This window comes from Plectropomus leopardus, chromosome 10 (assembly GCF_008729295.1).
Source record: "Plectropomus leopardus isolate mb chromosome 10, YSFRI_Pleo_2.0, whole genome shotgun sequence".
In the NCBI taxonomy this organism is placed as follows: Eukaryota; Metazoa; Chordata; class Actinopteri; order Perciformes; family Serranidae; genus Plectropomus; species Plectropomus leopardus.
Window position 1 is genome coordinate 27,666,490 of NC_056472.1, and position 13,969 is coordinate 27,680,458.

Sequence of the window (13,969 nt, forward strand, 5' to 3'; positions counted from 1 at the left end):
CTAACAGAGACAGAGCACACAACCGACAACATGGGAAAATATATCAATCAAATTAAAATGGAAGTCGTGCATTCAGAGATGAACGAATGAATAAATGTTAGTAATATGATAATTTACTAATATTTATTCATTCATTCATTAACACATAACTAACACATCTAACTTTGCTGTTAAACAGGTTTTTAAGGTTTAAATATTAAAATGAATGTACAAATAACAGTATCATTTGACCCTTCAAAACCTGGAAAAATGGCTTGATTTCTTTCAAAAACATCGGGAAAACAGTTTTTAAAAAAAATTTAAAACTGTAACACAAATATACATCAGAGAGAGAGAAATAATTTTAAAATTACATGCTTTAACTTTCTTTTTTTCTTACTTAATCCCATGTCAGTTAATCCCATGTTTTTAAATAGACATTTAAAGTATAAACTGTTATTCGTATTTTCACCAGTTACTATGGATTCAGGATTTGTCAGATCTGTGCAGTTTGGTGAAATGATGATGATGATATCACACAGGAATCTTTAACGATATTATCAAAAGGTATTGTCAGAAGTGGGATTCGAACCCACGCCTCCATTCGGAGACCAGAAGTCCCGTTTCTCAGGAAGGATTCACCTTGAGTCTGGCGCCTTAGACCACTCGGCCATCCTGACAACTGCGTTACAAGCGGACGGAACAAACATATAAATATTTACAAACTGACGAGTCCGGTTCTGTTTTTGATATATTATCATTAAATGTATATGTGGTATTATATGTAGTTAACCTCTGTGGCCCCCGCATTGCTATTTCTTTTCTGTTGACGCCGTAAATATCCAGCAGGGGCGCCAGAAAGTCATTTAAAATGCACTTCCGGTGGTCAAACACGTGACTCCCGCGCCCATCCTACTACATAACCACCCGCCTGTCATCCTTATGAAACGAAGACCTTAAACCGTGTTTTCTTCTCCACATTTAACTCAACAGCCTGCAGACACGTTTGTGTTTATGAGAAATATGTCGATTTACCGGAACGCCGTTTGGTTTGTGAAAGGACTGCAGGAGTACACAAAGTAAGTGTATTTTCTACTGAGACTTTACTCAACGTTAAGTAACCTTACTCCAATCTTTTGCAGCTTTCGTGGTTTGCGCAACAATGTAGTATTCACCTGGAGAGGTGTCTTTAAGTCAGCACCCTCAAGTTTTAACCACATGTTGCTGTTTGTAATAATATCAGGATAATATTCAGGTAGTATATGGTTTTATAGTGTGTAGAATAATACTGTGAAACCTGCAGCAGTATCGCCTTTCTTGTGCTGCTTTCAGACGCCTTTTTAAAGTATTTAAACCTTTGAACTCTGAGAAAAGTGCTGCAGTTTCCGTTAAAACATTGAAAAAAAGGCAACGAATTACTTGTTCAGAAATGTTTTGCAAATTGCAAGCAAGTAGATTTAGATTTTTTAACAGCTAGAGAAAATGTCTAGATTGAAAGAAAATAAGCTGGAAGAAAACGACATTTCTTCTTGTTATAATCATATTTAAAGTTATTTTACAAAATTTTTATTTGCCTATTTTTAAACGCTTTTTATGGCTCATTTACTTTTCATTTCACTTTCTTTGTCGTTGTGTTTATATTTTATTTATTTAACTGCTCAGGTTTCAACGAGTTAACCAGCAATGGTTGCACAGTGCTGCACTGTATGTTTAAGGGACTGTTCTTTATTTATCAGAGGAGAAAGGTGCATGGGGTGTGACTTCACATTGGAGGATATATTTTATCTTGTTTTTCACATTCTTTGAATTTTTGTTTCTTGAGCCTCCCTGAGTGACTTGGGGGAAAATGCATGACCCTCTCTCCACCAAAAATTAGTCGTTTGCTTTTAAAATGTTTTATTTTTTTTATTAAATTGAAGTTGAAATCCTGGAGTTGAGAAAAAAAACCCTTGGTTTTACACTCTTGCCGTGCTTGCTAGTTAGTTCGTGCAAACAGTTTAATTTTGGCAAAAACTTAAATTCGACATAACAAGTGATTCTTAAATTTGGACACATTTTGGACATATTTTGTGTCCAAGAACCATCAGAAATGTAAAAATTCAACACAAGTTTCTGGAAAGGCATGTTTTACTGAAACATTAGCTGTAAAATAAAGTTGTAGGCATTTTCTCCATGTCCAAATGTCCATTTTGCTTTTTGTCTATGAATGATTGATTAATTGACTCATTGCTCCAGCACCATTCATATGTCCTTTCTGTCAGTGTCACAGCCTTCAGGAGGAAACAGCAGACCAGAATGTCTCAGTATTTCACCAGATGTGTGTGTGGTAATATGGTGCCAGTGTGTGTTGTGTGTAACTGAACTCCTCTTTTAACAGGAGCGGCTATGAAGCTGCAGCGAAGCATTTTATTCCAGCAGACCTGGATGTGAACCTGAGCGGCAGGTCCTTCATGATCACAGGAGCCAACAGTGGGATTGGGAAAGCCACCGCGCAGGAAATAGCCAACCGAGGTGAGTGTTTACCGACGTAACGTCTGACGCGTCTGTAGTGATGCAGGAAGACGCGCCTCTCTCTCACAACCTCTTTAAGATACTTTTTGCGGCAACTTTTAAGCTTTTCATTCTTTCTGCTGTTTGAAAATTTGCTGCAGATCTGAGAGCGGCTGTAATTTGTCGATATCTTTAACCTTACCTTTCTAGCCTGGCTTTTAACCCTTTTAACCCTTTGAATAGAAATGGTCCGCCAGTGCCTATGTTACAGGCCTCACGCCTTCTGCTTCCTGTAACAGGTGGCGTCCTGTTTTACACAGGAGAAGTAGAGACAGGACACGTTAGTTGTGTCTTCACAGCAGGCAGTTTTCTGTCATTATTCACAGAATTCATGTCTTTGATTTTTCTCTCTCTTTTTCTTAAAATAAACCTTAACAAATATCTGTTTCAATTCACAATAATTCTCCATTTTCACAGTTTATACTAATGCATTTACACTTTTCCACAGGTTCATAACATGAACTCTGGAATAACATAACTGCCGATAGACTGCTGATGAATACTAATCTGCTTTTAAACAGGAATATCTCAGTTACCAAACACTGTTTTAAGGTTTTAGATGTCTCACAATTAGTAACTGCTTATTAGCAGCTTCAAAATGCACCTAAATGTTGTAATTCAGCCTCCTATATGGTTTACTGCACATTAGAAAACGTAAACAACACAATATTTACATTAATACACACTTGACCACTCTAACTGTCCACTTTGCGCTCATTTAACTCGCTTTCATGTTATCTAACTTACACAACTGTGAAAAAAAGTGCACGTCAAGGAGTTTTGATGAAAATAAAGATAATAACGAAAATAAGGCCGCAATTTGTGTTTCACTGCTTATATGGAAACTAGCCAAACTGCCGTTAGGACACGTTAAAGCTTTTTACACGACCAAAACAACAATTTTACACATTCAGTTTTATCAAAGCAAAACAAAGACGGTGTTAACAGCCTTCAGCATGTTTTGGTAATAAAGTATCCCAAATTACTAACCTGTTTTTTACAGAAAGTAGAGACAGGAGACGTTAGCTGTGTCTTTCAGCAGGCCGTTTTCTGCCTGAGCAACGAAATCTCTGGAATCCTGACCACAACAAATGGTTGCTATGGTTACTGAGCACCCTTTGTGGTGGCATTAGTAACTGCACCTTCAAAAATATTACAAACATAAATACATATAATGTGGCTTTTTTTTTTTTTTTTTTTTTTTTAAAAAGAAAAATATTAAACACACAAACCAAATTGACAATTGTGAGCATACATTTGTAGGTGTCACACCTGCACTGTTTTTTTGCTCATTATGGTGTCTTTTTTTTTTTTTGTATTATCATCAGTTGCTTCATATCTCTAAAATCTGTGCAACCTATGATAAATGGTTATTTTAGTAAATAGGCTGTAATAATTGATACAAGTATTGAAATAATGAAAATAAAAAATACAAAAATCTGATGTTTTTAATCAGATTTTACAAAATAAAAACACAAAACTTATCGATGCAAAATATTTTTAAATGCAGAAACATAAACAAACTATTTCTCAATATTCCGTAGGTCACATGAACTATGTACACTATTTAGTTTTTGAGTTCTGCTCATTTTTTATAAGCCGAGTGCAAAGATTCATCATTCGTTTCTCTGACGCCGCTGCATGGTTTTGCTCCATACGTAATGATGGCAGAAGCTTAAACTCTGCTGCAAAAAGAATAAAACTCCAGCTATTATGCTTTTTCGTTTAAATTATTTTAGACTTATTTAAACAGGATAATGCAAACAACAATATCCCGCTGCTGTCTGCAGGATGTCCATTTTTAAAGGCCGAATCAGAGCATTTTGTAGCAGTTATGTGAATTTGGATTTTGGTATTTTTACATTTAAGTCGTGCTTTTTGTGCACTGTAGTCTGCACTGTCTTACTCCTCATATTTCTCTTACCATAAAACACTAACTGCAGCAGAAGCAAGTGTGCATCTCGTCATGGACGAGAGGCTGGTGCTCATGACAGCTCGAGACATAAACATTAATGGCGTCCAGCTCCACTGAGCCGCGATCTAAGCACGCTCAGTGGAGCGACGTGAGCCAGCAGTAGATGCACGCTTCCTTCTGCGCTGTGATTCGGTTACCGATTGCGTTATCTTGGGTAAAATATACTTTTTTCAAATTTTGGGGTGAACTGTCCCTTTAATTATAATGTAAGTCCCTGCTGGCTTGTCCACTGATGTGTTTTTGTTTTGAGTCTGCAGGGGGAACCATTCACATGGTGTGTCGAAACAAGGGGCGGGCAGAAGCAGCCAAAGAAGAAATTGTGGAAAAAAGTAAAAATCAGGTGAGAAAGAGGAGAAAAGAAGGATAATTTTCATTATTTAAATCAAGATTCAAAGATAGAGGGTGCCATATCTTTGCGAATTTATGATTTGGGGTTAAATTGACTGAACTTGAATGACGCTGATGTTGGTTTTTCAGGGTTGATACCGTTAGCTATTATTAGTAGTTAATGAGACAGATAACCGATATTGGGAACACATATACATTTCCAATAAAAATGAAAATCTTTCTATCAATAATTAGTATTTGCAATATAACAAACTCCAACACAAAACGTGTTTAAATGCCTTAAATCAAATTCTAAATCTAAATTTTTAATCAAAACTTAAAGGTATAACATCATATCCAGCAAGTTCCCAGCAATTGAATGAAAATTGAAATAAAAAAATTAATTAATAAAAATAACTCCCTGAGGTTTTATAAAGTGAAAATTCCTCCCATGCTGACACTTTATTTTCACTTTTTAATGAATTAATTTCATCGGCGATCATTCGCATAAAATGCCGATACAGATAATTGGGGAAACACCAAATATCGGCCCCAATAATCATGCAGGTCTCTGCTGGATCTACAGAGGAGCGCCAGCCAGCTCCTGAACCTTTTGTAGAGGAGTCATTTGAGCCTAAACCAGAACCAGAAATTGTCCTGAGCAATGAGGAGTTCACTCCCGGAAAGAGTGTTACACTTTACATTTCATTAACTTTGACTCCTTTTATCCAAAGTAACTAATCGATCAGCTTTACACGCCACCAGCAGCAAAAGTCCTACAAACGTATATCTTACAAGGAAAAATCGAATTATAAATTCTTCTTATTTCAACAGAAAGTTAAATTATTTCATGATTTATGTTTCCTGTTTATTCCCAGAACGTTCACGTCCATGTGGTTGACATGTCCAGCGCGAGACAAGTGTGGGAGTTCGCCCAAAACTTCTCACAGAGCAACACCCTTCATGTGCTGGTAGGTGTTACGTAGATGTGTTGTTCCTCCGTTATCTACACACACCGGTTTGTGTCATAATTCAACACTTGTTGTGTTCACCAGATTAACAACGCCGGCTGCATGGTGAACCAGAGAGAGCTGACCGAGGAGGGTGTGGAGAAAAACTTTGCCACAAATACGCTCGGTAAGAAAAGTATTTTTAAATACTACACCTGAGTTTAGGTATACCAGAGCAATACTTTTTGAATACTTCCACCACTAAGGCTCCTCTTTATGCTGCCTTTTGCATTTTTACACAGAACCAAACAACTGGGGCGTCTTGCAGCTCCAGTGTGTGATTTTAGATAGCATGTCGACACTGCAGAGCCAAAAGGGGCGTGACCGACGTTTAACACGACAGCGTCGGCCTCACACGTGACGAATAACATATCTTTGTTGTCAGTTGTCAGGTGTCACTTTTTTCAGTTTTTTTTCATAAATTAATTTTATTGGTCCCCCTCTACGTCTGTCAGTGAGTTTTACTATTTCTCAACGAATGAAAATCATTTCAAAAAGCTTGTGACTAAACGTGCTGTCTCCACCGGATCCTTTTAAAAACACTGCGTTTTTTCTGAAAAAGAGCAATTTTGGAGATAGTTGGTTTGCGTTCGACAGCTGTGTCAGCAGCCCTTAATAATAATGAGAAAAAGAAGAAATAACAATATTAATAAAAATACATTTTATTTGCAGAACACTTTTCAAGGTTTTTAAAGACACTTTACAAAAGTAAAAAAAAAGAATCATAAAATAAACTAAACTAAAATACATAATAAAATACACACAACATCAGAGTTCATATGACATTAATTGCACATTAAAAGCAGTTATATACAGTAAACAACAACAATAGCATAACATGGCAATAATATTTATTTACCCTCTCTGTTACGTGGGGGCTGATCTCGTTCCCTGCTCGGAGGAGCTCCCAAATCTCATTATTTTCCCAATTTGGGGACATTTTTGGCCACCGTTCTTCTTCTTTGAGTCAGTGAGTCGCTCTCATAACATATTGTCGAGATGTTACACCCGACCTGCCGTGGTCCCGTAATAAGTAAAATAAAAAAATAATGGACTAAGTGTTTAAAACAAAACAGTTTTGGTGGTTAAGTTTTGATTGTGCAGATAAAAGCTGCTGAACTTCCCTCCGTGCTTACCTTTATTTTCAGGTACGTACATCCTCACCTCGGCGTTGATACCCGCGCTGAAGACGGTTGAAGACCCGAGAGTGGTGGGTTGAATTTAAGTCGATGCGTCTGAATTCTGACACACGAACACATTTTAGAAACTTGCTTTAACAGTCAGTCAGACCCTCTGTATGAAGACGCAGACTCACACTGTTTGTGTGATTCTGCTTCATTATAAGAAGAATTTCATATTTTCAGCTGTCTCGTTTTAGGTCACCGTGTCGTCAGGCGGCATGCTCACACAGAAGCTGAACGTGGACGACCTCCAGTTTGAGAAGGGGACGTTTGACGGCACCATGGCCTACGCTCAGAATAAAGTAAAGGATTTACAACAACACGGTGTGATTCTGGCATTTTGTGTCCGTGTTTGCTGAAATGTTTTTTGGGTTGTTTTTATTTGTGTCGTCACTTTGAACAGAGGCAGCAGGTGATTCTGACAGAGAGATGGGCGTCCCAGCACAAAGAGATCCACTTCTCCTCCATGCACCCTGGCTGGGCAGACACACCAGGTACACGAAATAAAGGATATTAACCCTTTGAAACCTGGATAGACATCAGTTTTCTTGCGATGCATTCAGATGCCTTTAACAAGCATTTAAAACTCTGAAACGGGAGCAGATTGTTCTGATTTCTTCAAAACGTGGGGGAAAAGGCAATCAGCAGTTTGGCAAGAAATATGTCGCAAAATGAAAAAAAATTGTAAAAGGTAGAAAAAAAAGAGAGAGTGAGAGAATTATAAGAAAATTATTTAAAAAAAAAATAAAATAAAAAAGCTAGGGGAAAATATCCAGAAAACTAACCAGTACAGTGAGAATATACTTTATGTTTGATTTTATCATGATTATTTTATTTATTTATATTTGCACTTTTTACAGGTCATTTCATTGTTTTTTCCTCCCTATTTTTGCAGTTTTTCAGGGTTTTTTGGGGGGTCTTTTTGCCAACTTCTTGCTAATTTTTGGGTCATATTTTTCCTAAGTTGCGCATTGCCTTTATGCATGTTTTTGAATGAAATCAAGCTAATTTATTCAGGTTTTAAAGGGTTGATAATAACAATAAAAAGCTGTGAGACCAAGCAGCATCTGCTTTCATTTATTTGACATTAAATAATGTGAAAAGCACCCACATGTGACAGAAAACGTTTCCTCTGTGATTCACAGTTCTGTTTTTCCCTCTGCAGCCGTCCAGACGTCCATGCCTTCATTTCACGCCAGAATGCAGTCCAAACTGAGGACGGAGGCCATGGGGGCCGACACCACCGTGTGGCTCGCTGCATCTGCGGCCGCCAGAAAGCAGCCGAGCGGACTCTTCTTCCAGGGTCAGAAACAAATCACATTCAGTCTTTGAAAACTCTGTGAAAAGCTCCTGTAACCAACTTTACACCACCTGCCTCGACCGACCAGTGACCAGCTGTTGAGCATTTAGCAGCTAAAATAACGATTTTTTTTCTCAGTAGTGAATGAAGCAGCACTTAAAGGAGAGTTTAAAAGGATAGTTAGGATTCTTCGAAGTGGGGTTGTATGAGGCATTTATCCATAATCAGAATATATTACGTACAGTTAAGTTTGACTTTTTTTTAAACCATGGGGAAAAGTCTATTAGCAATGAAAGAAGAAATAGTCCCAAAATAAAAAAAAAAGAAAATTACCTGAAAATTAGCAAACAAAAAAAAGTTAAAAAAAAAAAAAAGAAAAAATGAAAAGAAAAAAAACATGAAAATGAATTATGGAAATTATCAAAAAATTATGATAATTTTGTAGATAATTTTAAATATATAAGTATATTTATTATAAATGCATTTTTTCCCTACTGTTTTATTTTTGCCTAAGTTTTTTAAAAATAATTTCTTTACAGTTTTTGAAACATCTGTTACCAAGTTGTTTATTGCCTTTTCCCTGTTTTTTTTTAAATTAATTGCTCAGGTTTTTACGGTTTAACTTCCTGTGAATGGCATCTTAAAACAGCACAAGAAAAATGATGTTGCTTCAGATTTAACATCATGCAAGAGCCGATATTAAAGCACTGAACCGAATAAAGGCTTCTTGTAAAGCAAAGACAACGACTGTGACATTTATAACGACGAGTAATTCAGTAATCGAGGTAGATGCCTCGTTAACGTTCGTGTTTTTATGACACTGCAACACTTTTAAATGCAAATGAATCCTGATTTCTGTATCAGCTCCCTGGTTATCAGCGTCATGTGTAACTCATTTTTATGGTTCAGCGTCTCTCCTGCTGACGTCTCACATATTTCCATAAAATTTCTTCCAGATCGTAAAGCGGTGGCGACACACCTGCCGCTGGCCTCGTCCAGATCCACAGCGCAGGAGGAGGAGAAGCTGCTGGCGGCGCTGGAGGAATTCGCCCTCAAGTTCAAACCTTAATACCCCCAAAATGCACTTAAAACCAAACACTCCTCAATACTTACTAATGTTTACACAATCATCAATCGAGTACCGGACGCGTTTTTACATTTTTGGTTGATACTGTAAAGAAAACTGTCAAAGTTTGTCTTTTGGAAGGAAGAATCTTGTTTGGTTGTTTCGGTTTTTTATCTGAACAAAACTAGGCTGAAGGAAAATCAAAATCCGCTTCTTTAAATACGCCAAATGTAAAATGTTGAGTGCTGCATTCGTTAAGCCTAATGTTTAGTGCTTTAACCTTTTAAAACCTGGAAAAAATTGGCTTTGAAAAACAAGGCAACTTGAGAAAATTACCTGGAATTTAGCAAAGAAAAAAAAAACAAAAAAAAGTGGGAGAGTAAAAGAAAAAAAAATAAACAAAGTGAAAACATGAATGAAATGACCTGGGGGAATAAAGAGCTTAAAAATTATAATAATTCTGTAAAATAATTAAATTTTTATATATGATTATGATCATTAGAAATGTTTTCTTAAAAAATCTTCTAAAGTGACTGATATCTTGCAATTTGCAGAACATTTTTTGCAGTTTCTTATTGCCTTTTCAACCATGTTGTCGGGGGGGGATCAAACTAATTAGCTCAATTAGTTCAAAGGTTAAAATAATTACGAAAGGCGTCCGAATGCAGCACAAGATCCAGGTTTCAAAAGGTTAATATAAATGTGACACAAAATGCAAATTTGTATATTAATTTCAGTAAAATACTTTCTTTAATTTCGGTGTCTGTTTGATAACACGTATGTGATTCATGTTTGTCATTATCTAATTAAATATATTTATACTTTTTTTCCCTTTCTTCTTGTTATTCCTCTTCAGAGTAGATACACAAAGCCCATATTAGACTCATCAAGACTGACTTTTATTCACCTAATGTGACACAGACTGAATCAAAAGATGCATTTTTATTTTATTTCTGCATTTTTGGGACTGTTGGAGACTCATTCTTTGGTGTTTTTGTCATTTCACTTCTCTTGATTGTTTTTACGGTGAGTGTGACGTTTCTCTGGGGGTGACTGGAGGGTGATTGGGATCACCTGTCGTGCAGGTGAAGTTCTGACTCCTGAGTAAGAATCGTGAGCAGCTTGGTGCAGATTTCCCTCTGAGCCAATCAGGATGTGACGACGCCTTCTCTGAGAGCTTAAGAGAGGAGGAGAAACACACACTCAGGGCGCTCTGATCCTTTCAGCTCGTGCACACCACATCTTCACAAACACCGTCAGACAGAAGCTCTGGTCTTTTGTCCACTTTGAGACTTTGTTGCTGACTTTTTTTGTCCTGTTTGAGTTTTTTTTTCTGCGTTCTGAAATTAGGTGTAGGGAATATTAACCCCTAGAAACCATCAGTTTTCTTGTACTGTGATGAGATGCCTTACACAAGCTGTTTGACCCTGAAAACATGAGTAAATTTTTTTTCAGAGAAAAGGCAAAAAGCAACATGGCAAGAAATGTACTGCAAATTGCAAGAAATCAGTGAAAGGTTACAAGAAAATGAGTTTAATGAGTTTTTGCTTTTTATTTTTCTTACTTGTACTTTATTTTTCACTTATTTTCAAGTCTTATTAATTTTATTTTTTACTAATTTCCTTCAAATTTTTGGGCCATCTCTTTCAGTTGCTCATGTATTTGAAGAAGTCAAACCCATTTACTCAGGTTTTAAAGGGTTAAAGAACACATTTCCTTAAGGTCGCTTGCATCATGGCACTACTTTGTGCTTTTCATGCAAGAAATTTACACACCTAACAACCACCTCATAACCTGCAGGCTTTATTATCGTTTATTGGTTTATTTTTATTAAAACACAATATAATCCACAATCCCCATACATAAGCATATTTATCATCAAAGAAGCATTTGTTTATTACTGAAAACACACTTATTATCAAAGAGGCATTTCATTTGTGGAGGGAAATTTTATGAACAAGCCTTTTAATGATCCCCAAATAGCAATGTAGTGAAGTAACAAATCGTTTTTTTAATTTCTTCATTTCAATATAATGAGTTTTGAAAAAAAATGAGGGATTTTCGGCACAAAAAAAGTGTAACAGGAAACTGACAGCTGCAGAGGAGGATGTATCAGAGTAAAAAGGTGGAAAAGAAGCTGCTTTGTAATTTATTTTCTGTAAAGATCTACCGTTTGTTAAGTGTGATCTGATAAAAAAAAAAAACAGACTCCTTATTTGTCAAGTAGGCGAACCAGCTTTTTTAATGTCATTCGTACAAACACGGTTACATTAACGGACACAATGAAACACACAAAACGTCTGTTATCTGCCTGCAACAGAAAAATAGACCACTGGCCTCAGATGAAATGTTCAGGTTTTGTTTATCGAACAACTTTGTGTCGTCTGGGTTTTAACCTTTAAAGGCGCCACCTGTGATTTTGCACATTTCTGCTCTTTTAAATCTCACACACTTCACTTGATCACAGGTGATTATTGTAAAACAAGCTGCTGGTTTTTTTTCACTGCTATGCTATCATTTTACATTATTTCAGCCCAGAATGACAATCAATTAGCTGGAAACCAACATATTGGAAAAGCACAGCCCAAAGACCTAAAACTGTACACCATGCATTTGAAACTGGTCTGCAAAGAAATACATGATTTGTACTATAATTAACAAGCTGAAACCTCAGAAAAACGCTGATAGGGTCCTGTGAAGGGATCATTCAGATATTTGAAGCGGGGATTTATGAGGTACTTATCCACAGTCAGTGTGTATTTCCGCAGGCTTTTCTCATGCTCTGTTCGTATGTTTTCCCACAAAAAGTAACGTACCAAAATTTGTACATATCGCCCCAGATGAGCCATTAATTTGTGCATAACCCACGTACTTTTTACACCTGTGATCACTCGTAGGTTGCCAAATTGTAGGATGTCATACGAACAGTTTGGAGAAGCAGGCAGGAATACCGACACAGGAGCTATGCAATGTACTGCTGTGGACAGGTGCAGCAACAAAAGGTATTTCGGCCGCCTTAAAAATAAACTCAGCATCGCTATATTCAGAAAAATCTAAATGGCTCCACCTTGCTGTTAGGCAGTGATTTCCATTTGGGGAACTGAAGCAGTTATATGCTCTCTTCAAAGACAGACGCCACTGAGAACTAGAATTTAACCGCCAAAATCGAATCACTTCATCACTAAGTCCAAGTGCATGTTTGTGCCAAATTTGAACCGTCCACAGAACTACAATGCTTATCCTGCATGTCTGCTTCTCCAAACTAAGAGCAAGTTGACTGCCAACTACTGTATGTAATACACTAAATTTGGATAAGACCACTTCAAAAACATCCAAACTATCTCTTTAAGGTAAAGTACCCACAGGTTCACATTCATGAGTAAACAGCTGCTATATCTGTGTAAATGTACCTTTATGGGTAGATATTAAAGTGCAGACAAACTTTTTTTCATGAACAGTCAAGCCTAAAGTTTTCATTTCTCTGTTATTGAATGAATTCTTTAACATAAACCTTATTTTCAGTCTTCTATATCAAACATCTTTGGAAAATATTCAGTGGGGTTTGAAAATCCGAAGAATTCAACTCAGTTACCATCTGATCATTAAAGCAAAAAACTCATAATCACGAAAAAAATAAATCATAAATTCTCTTCACAGCAGCGATTTGTGACTAATTTCGGCTTCTTGATTCCAGTGCATTGACGTAAAAGTCTGTATACAGTATTGAGACGGATGAGAACAAAATCAAAGGTCCATTAGTTTCCTTTCAGTCCTGATACACGACGCGTGTGCTGCCACTGATTAAGTTGATGATATGTGCGTTTGCATGTCAGAAACATTAAGACCATGCTTAGAATAATAAATAATCTCACAAAACAGCAGAGAACATACGAGGATCAGCAAGCGGTCTGATTGGTTAATTTACAGACACCCGACAGGTGTACTCAGCACTTCAGGGGATTTAGGCAAAAACTGTGTGTTCTTAAAATATCATGAAAAGAGTCCAGAATAACAGCATTACCATCGCTGTAATGAACTAACCTCTAAATATCTTTTGATTTTCCACCTTTATTTTCCGTAAACTTTAAGAGAAAACATAATTCTCCACAGATTTGACGGTATCGAAGTCATAATCCATGTAATATTTAAATCAAAGACTGCATGTTTCTATGGCTGCATCTTTATATCAAATGGAAACAATTTATGCACACTTCCCCAAATTTAAGCCTGATATATTTTGTGTCTTTGGAAACTTTAGCCAAACATGCACGCAAACTTTAACTACAAAAACCGAAGTGGACATTTAGATACTGTCATTAACATCGGGAAAAAGGCAATAAGCAACTTGGCATGAAATGTCCAGCAAATTGCAAAAAAAATATGTAAAAAAAATACCCTAAAAATTAGCTTTAAAAAAGAGAGAGAGACAATCAATAAAAAATCAACAAATAACTAGGGAAAATATTTAAAAAATCTATATTTATTATTCTATATTTACAATTAGGCCACAGAAAAAATGTATTATAATTGTTTCTATTTTTTGTATTTTAGTGCTTTTTTCAGGGAATTTCCTTTTTGTTC

The 13,969-nt window shown here is 36.5% G+C and overlaps 1 protein-coding gene and 1 non-coding gene across 2 annotated transcripts; one reads left to right on the plus strand and one right to left on the minus strand.

The window, feature by feature from the left end:
* The first annotated feature begins 534 nt into the window (after window positions 1–534).
* dhrs12 (dehydrogenase/reductase (SDR family) member 12) lies at window positions 535–9,649 on the plus strand. Its single transcript, XM_042494679.1, has 10 exons — window positions 535–1,058; window positions 2,357–2,490; window positions 4,762–4,844; window positions 5,710–5,802; window positions 5,887–5,968; window positions 6,990–7,051; window positions 7,220–7,324; window positions 7,426–7,516; window positions 8,188–8,325; window positions 9,279–9,649. The coding sequence occupies exons 1-10, from the start codon at window positions 994–996 to the stop codon at window positions 9,389–9,391; spliced, it is 966 nt and encodes a 321-aa protein (XP_042350613.1). The 5' UTR covers window positions 535–993; the 3' UTR covers window positions 9,392–9,649.
* trnal-caa lies at window positions 551–659 on the minus strand. Its single transcript has 2 exons — window positions 622–659; window positions 551–596 (listed from the first exon to the last, which is right to left on the minus strand). It is a non-coding gene; the product is annotated as a tRNA-Leu (tRNA).
* Window positions 9,650–13,969: the final 4,320 nt, after the last annotated feature.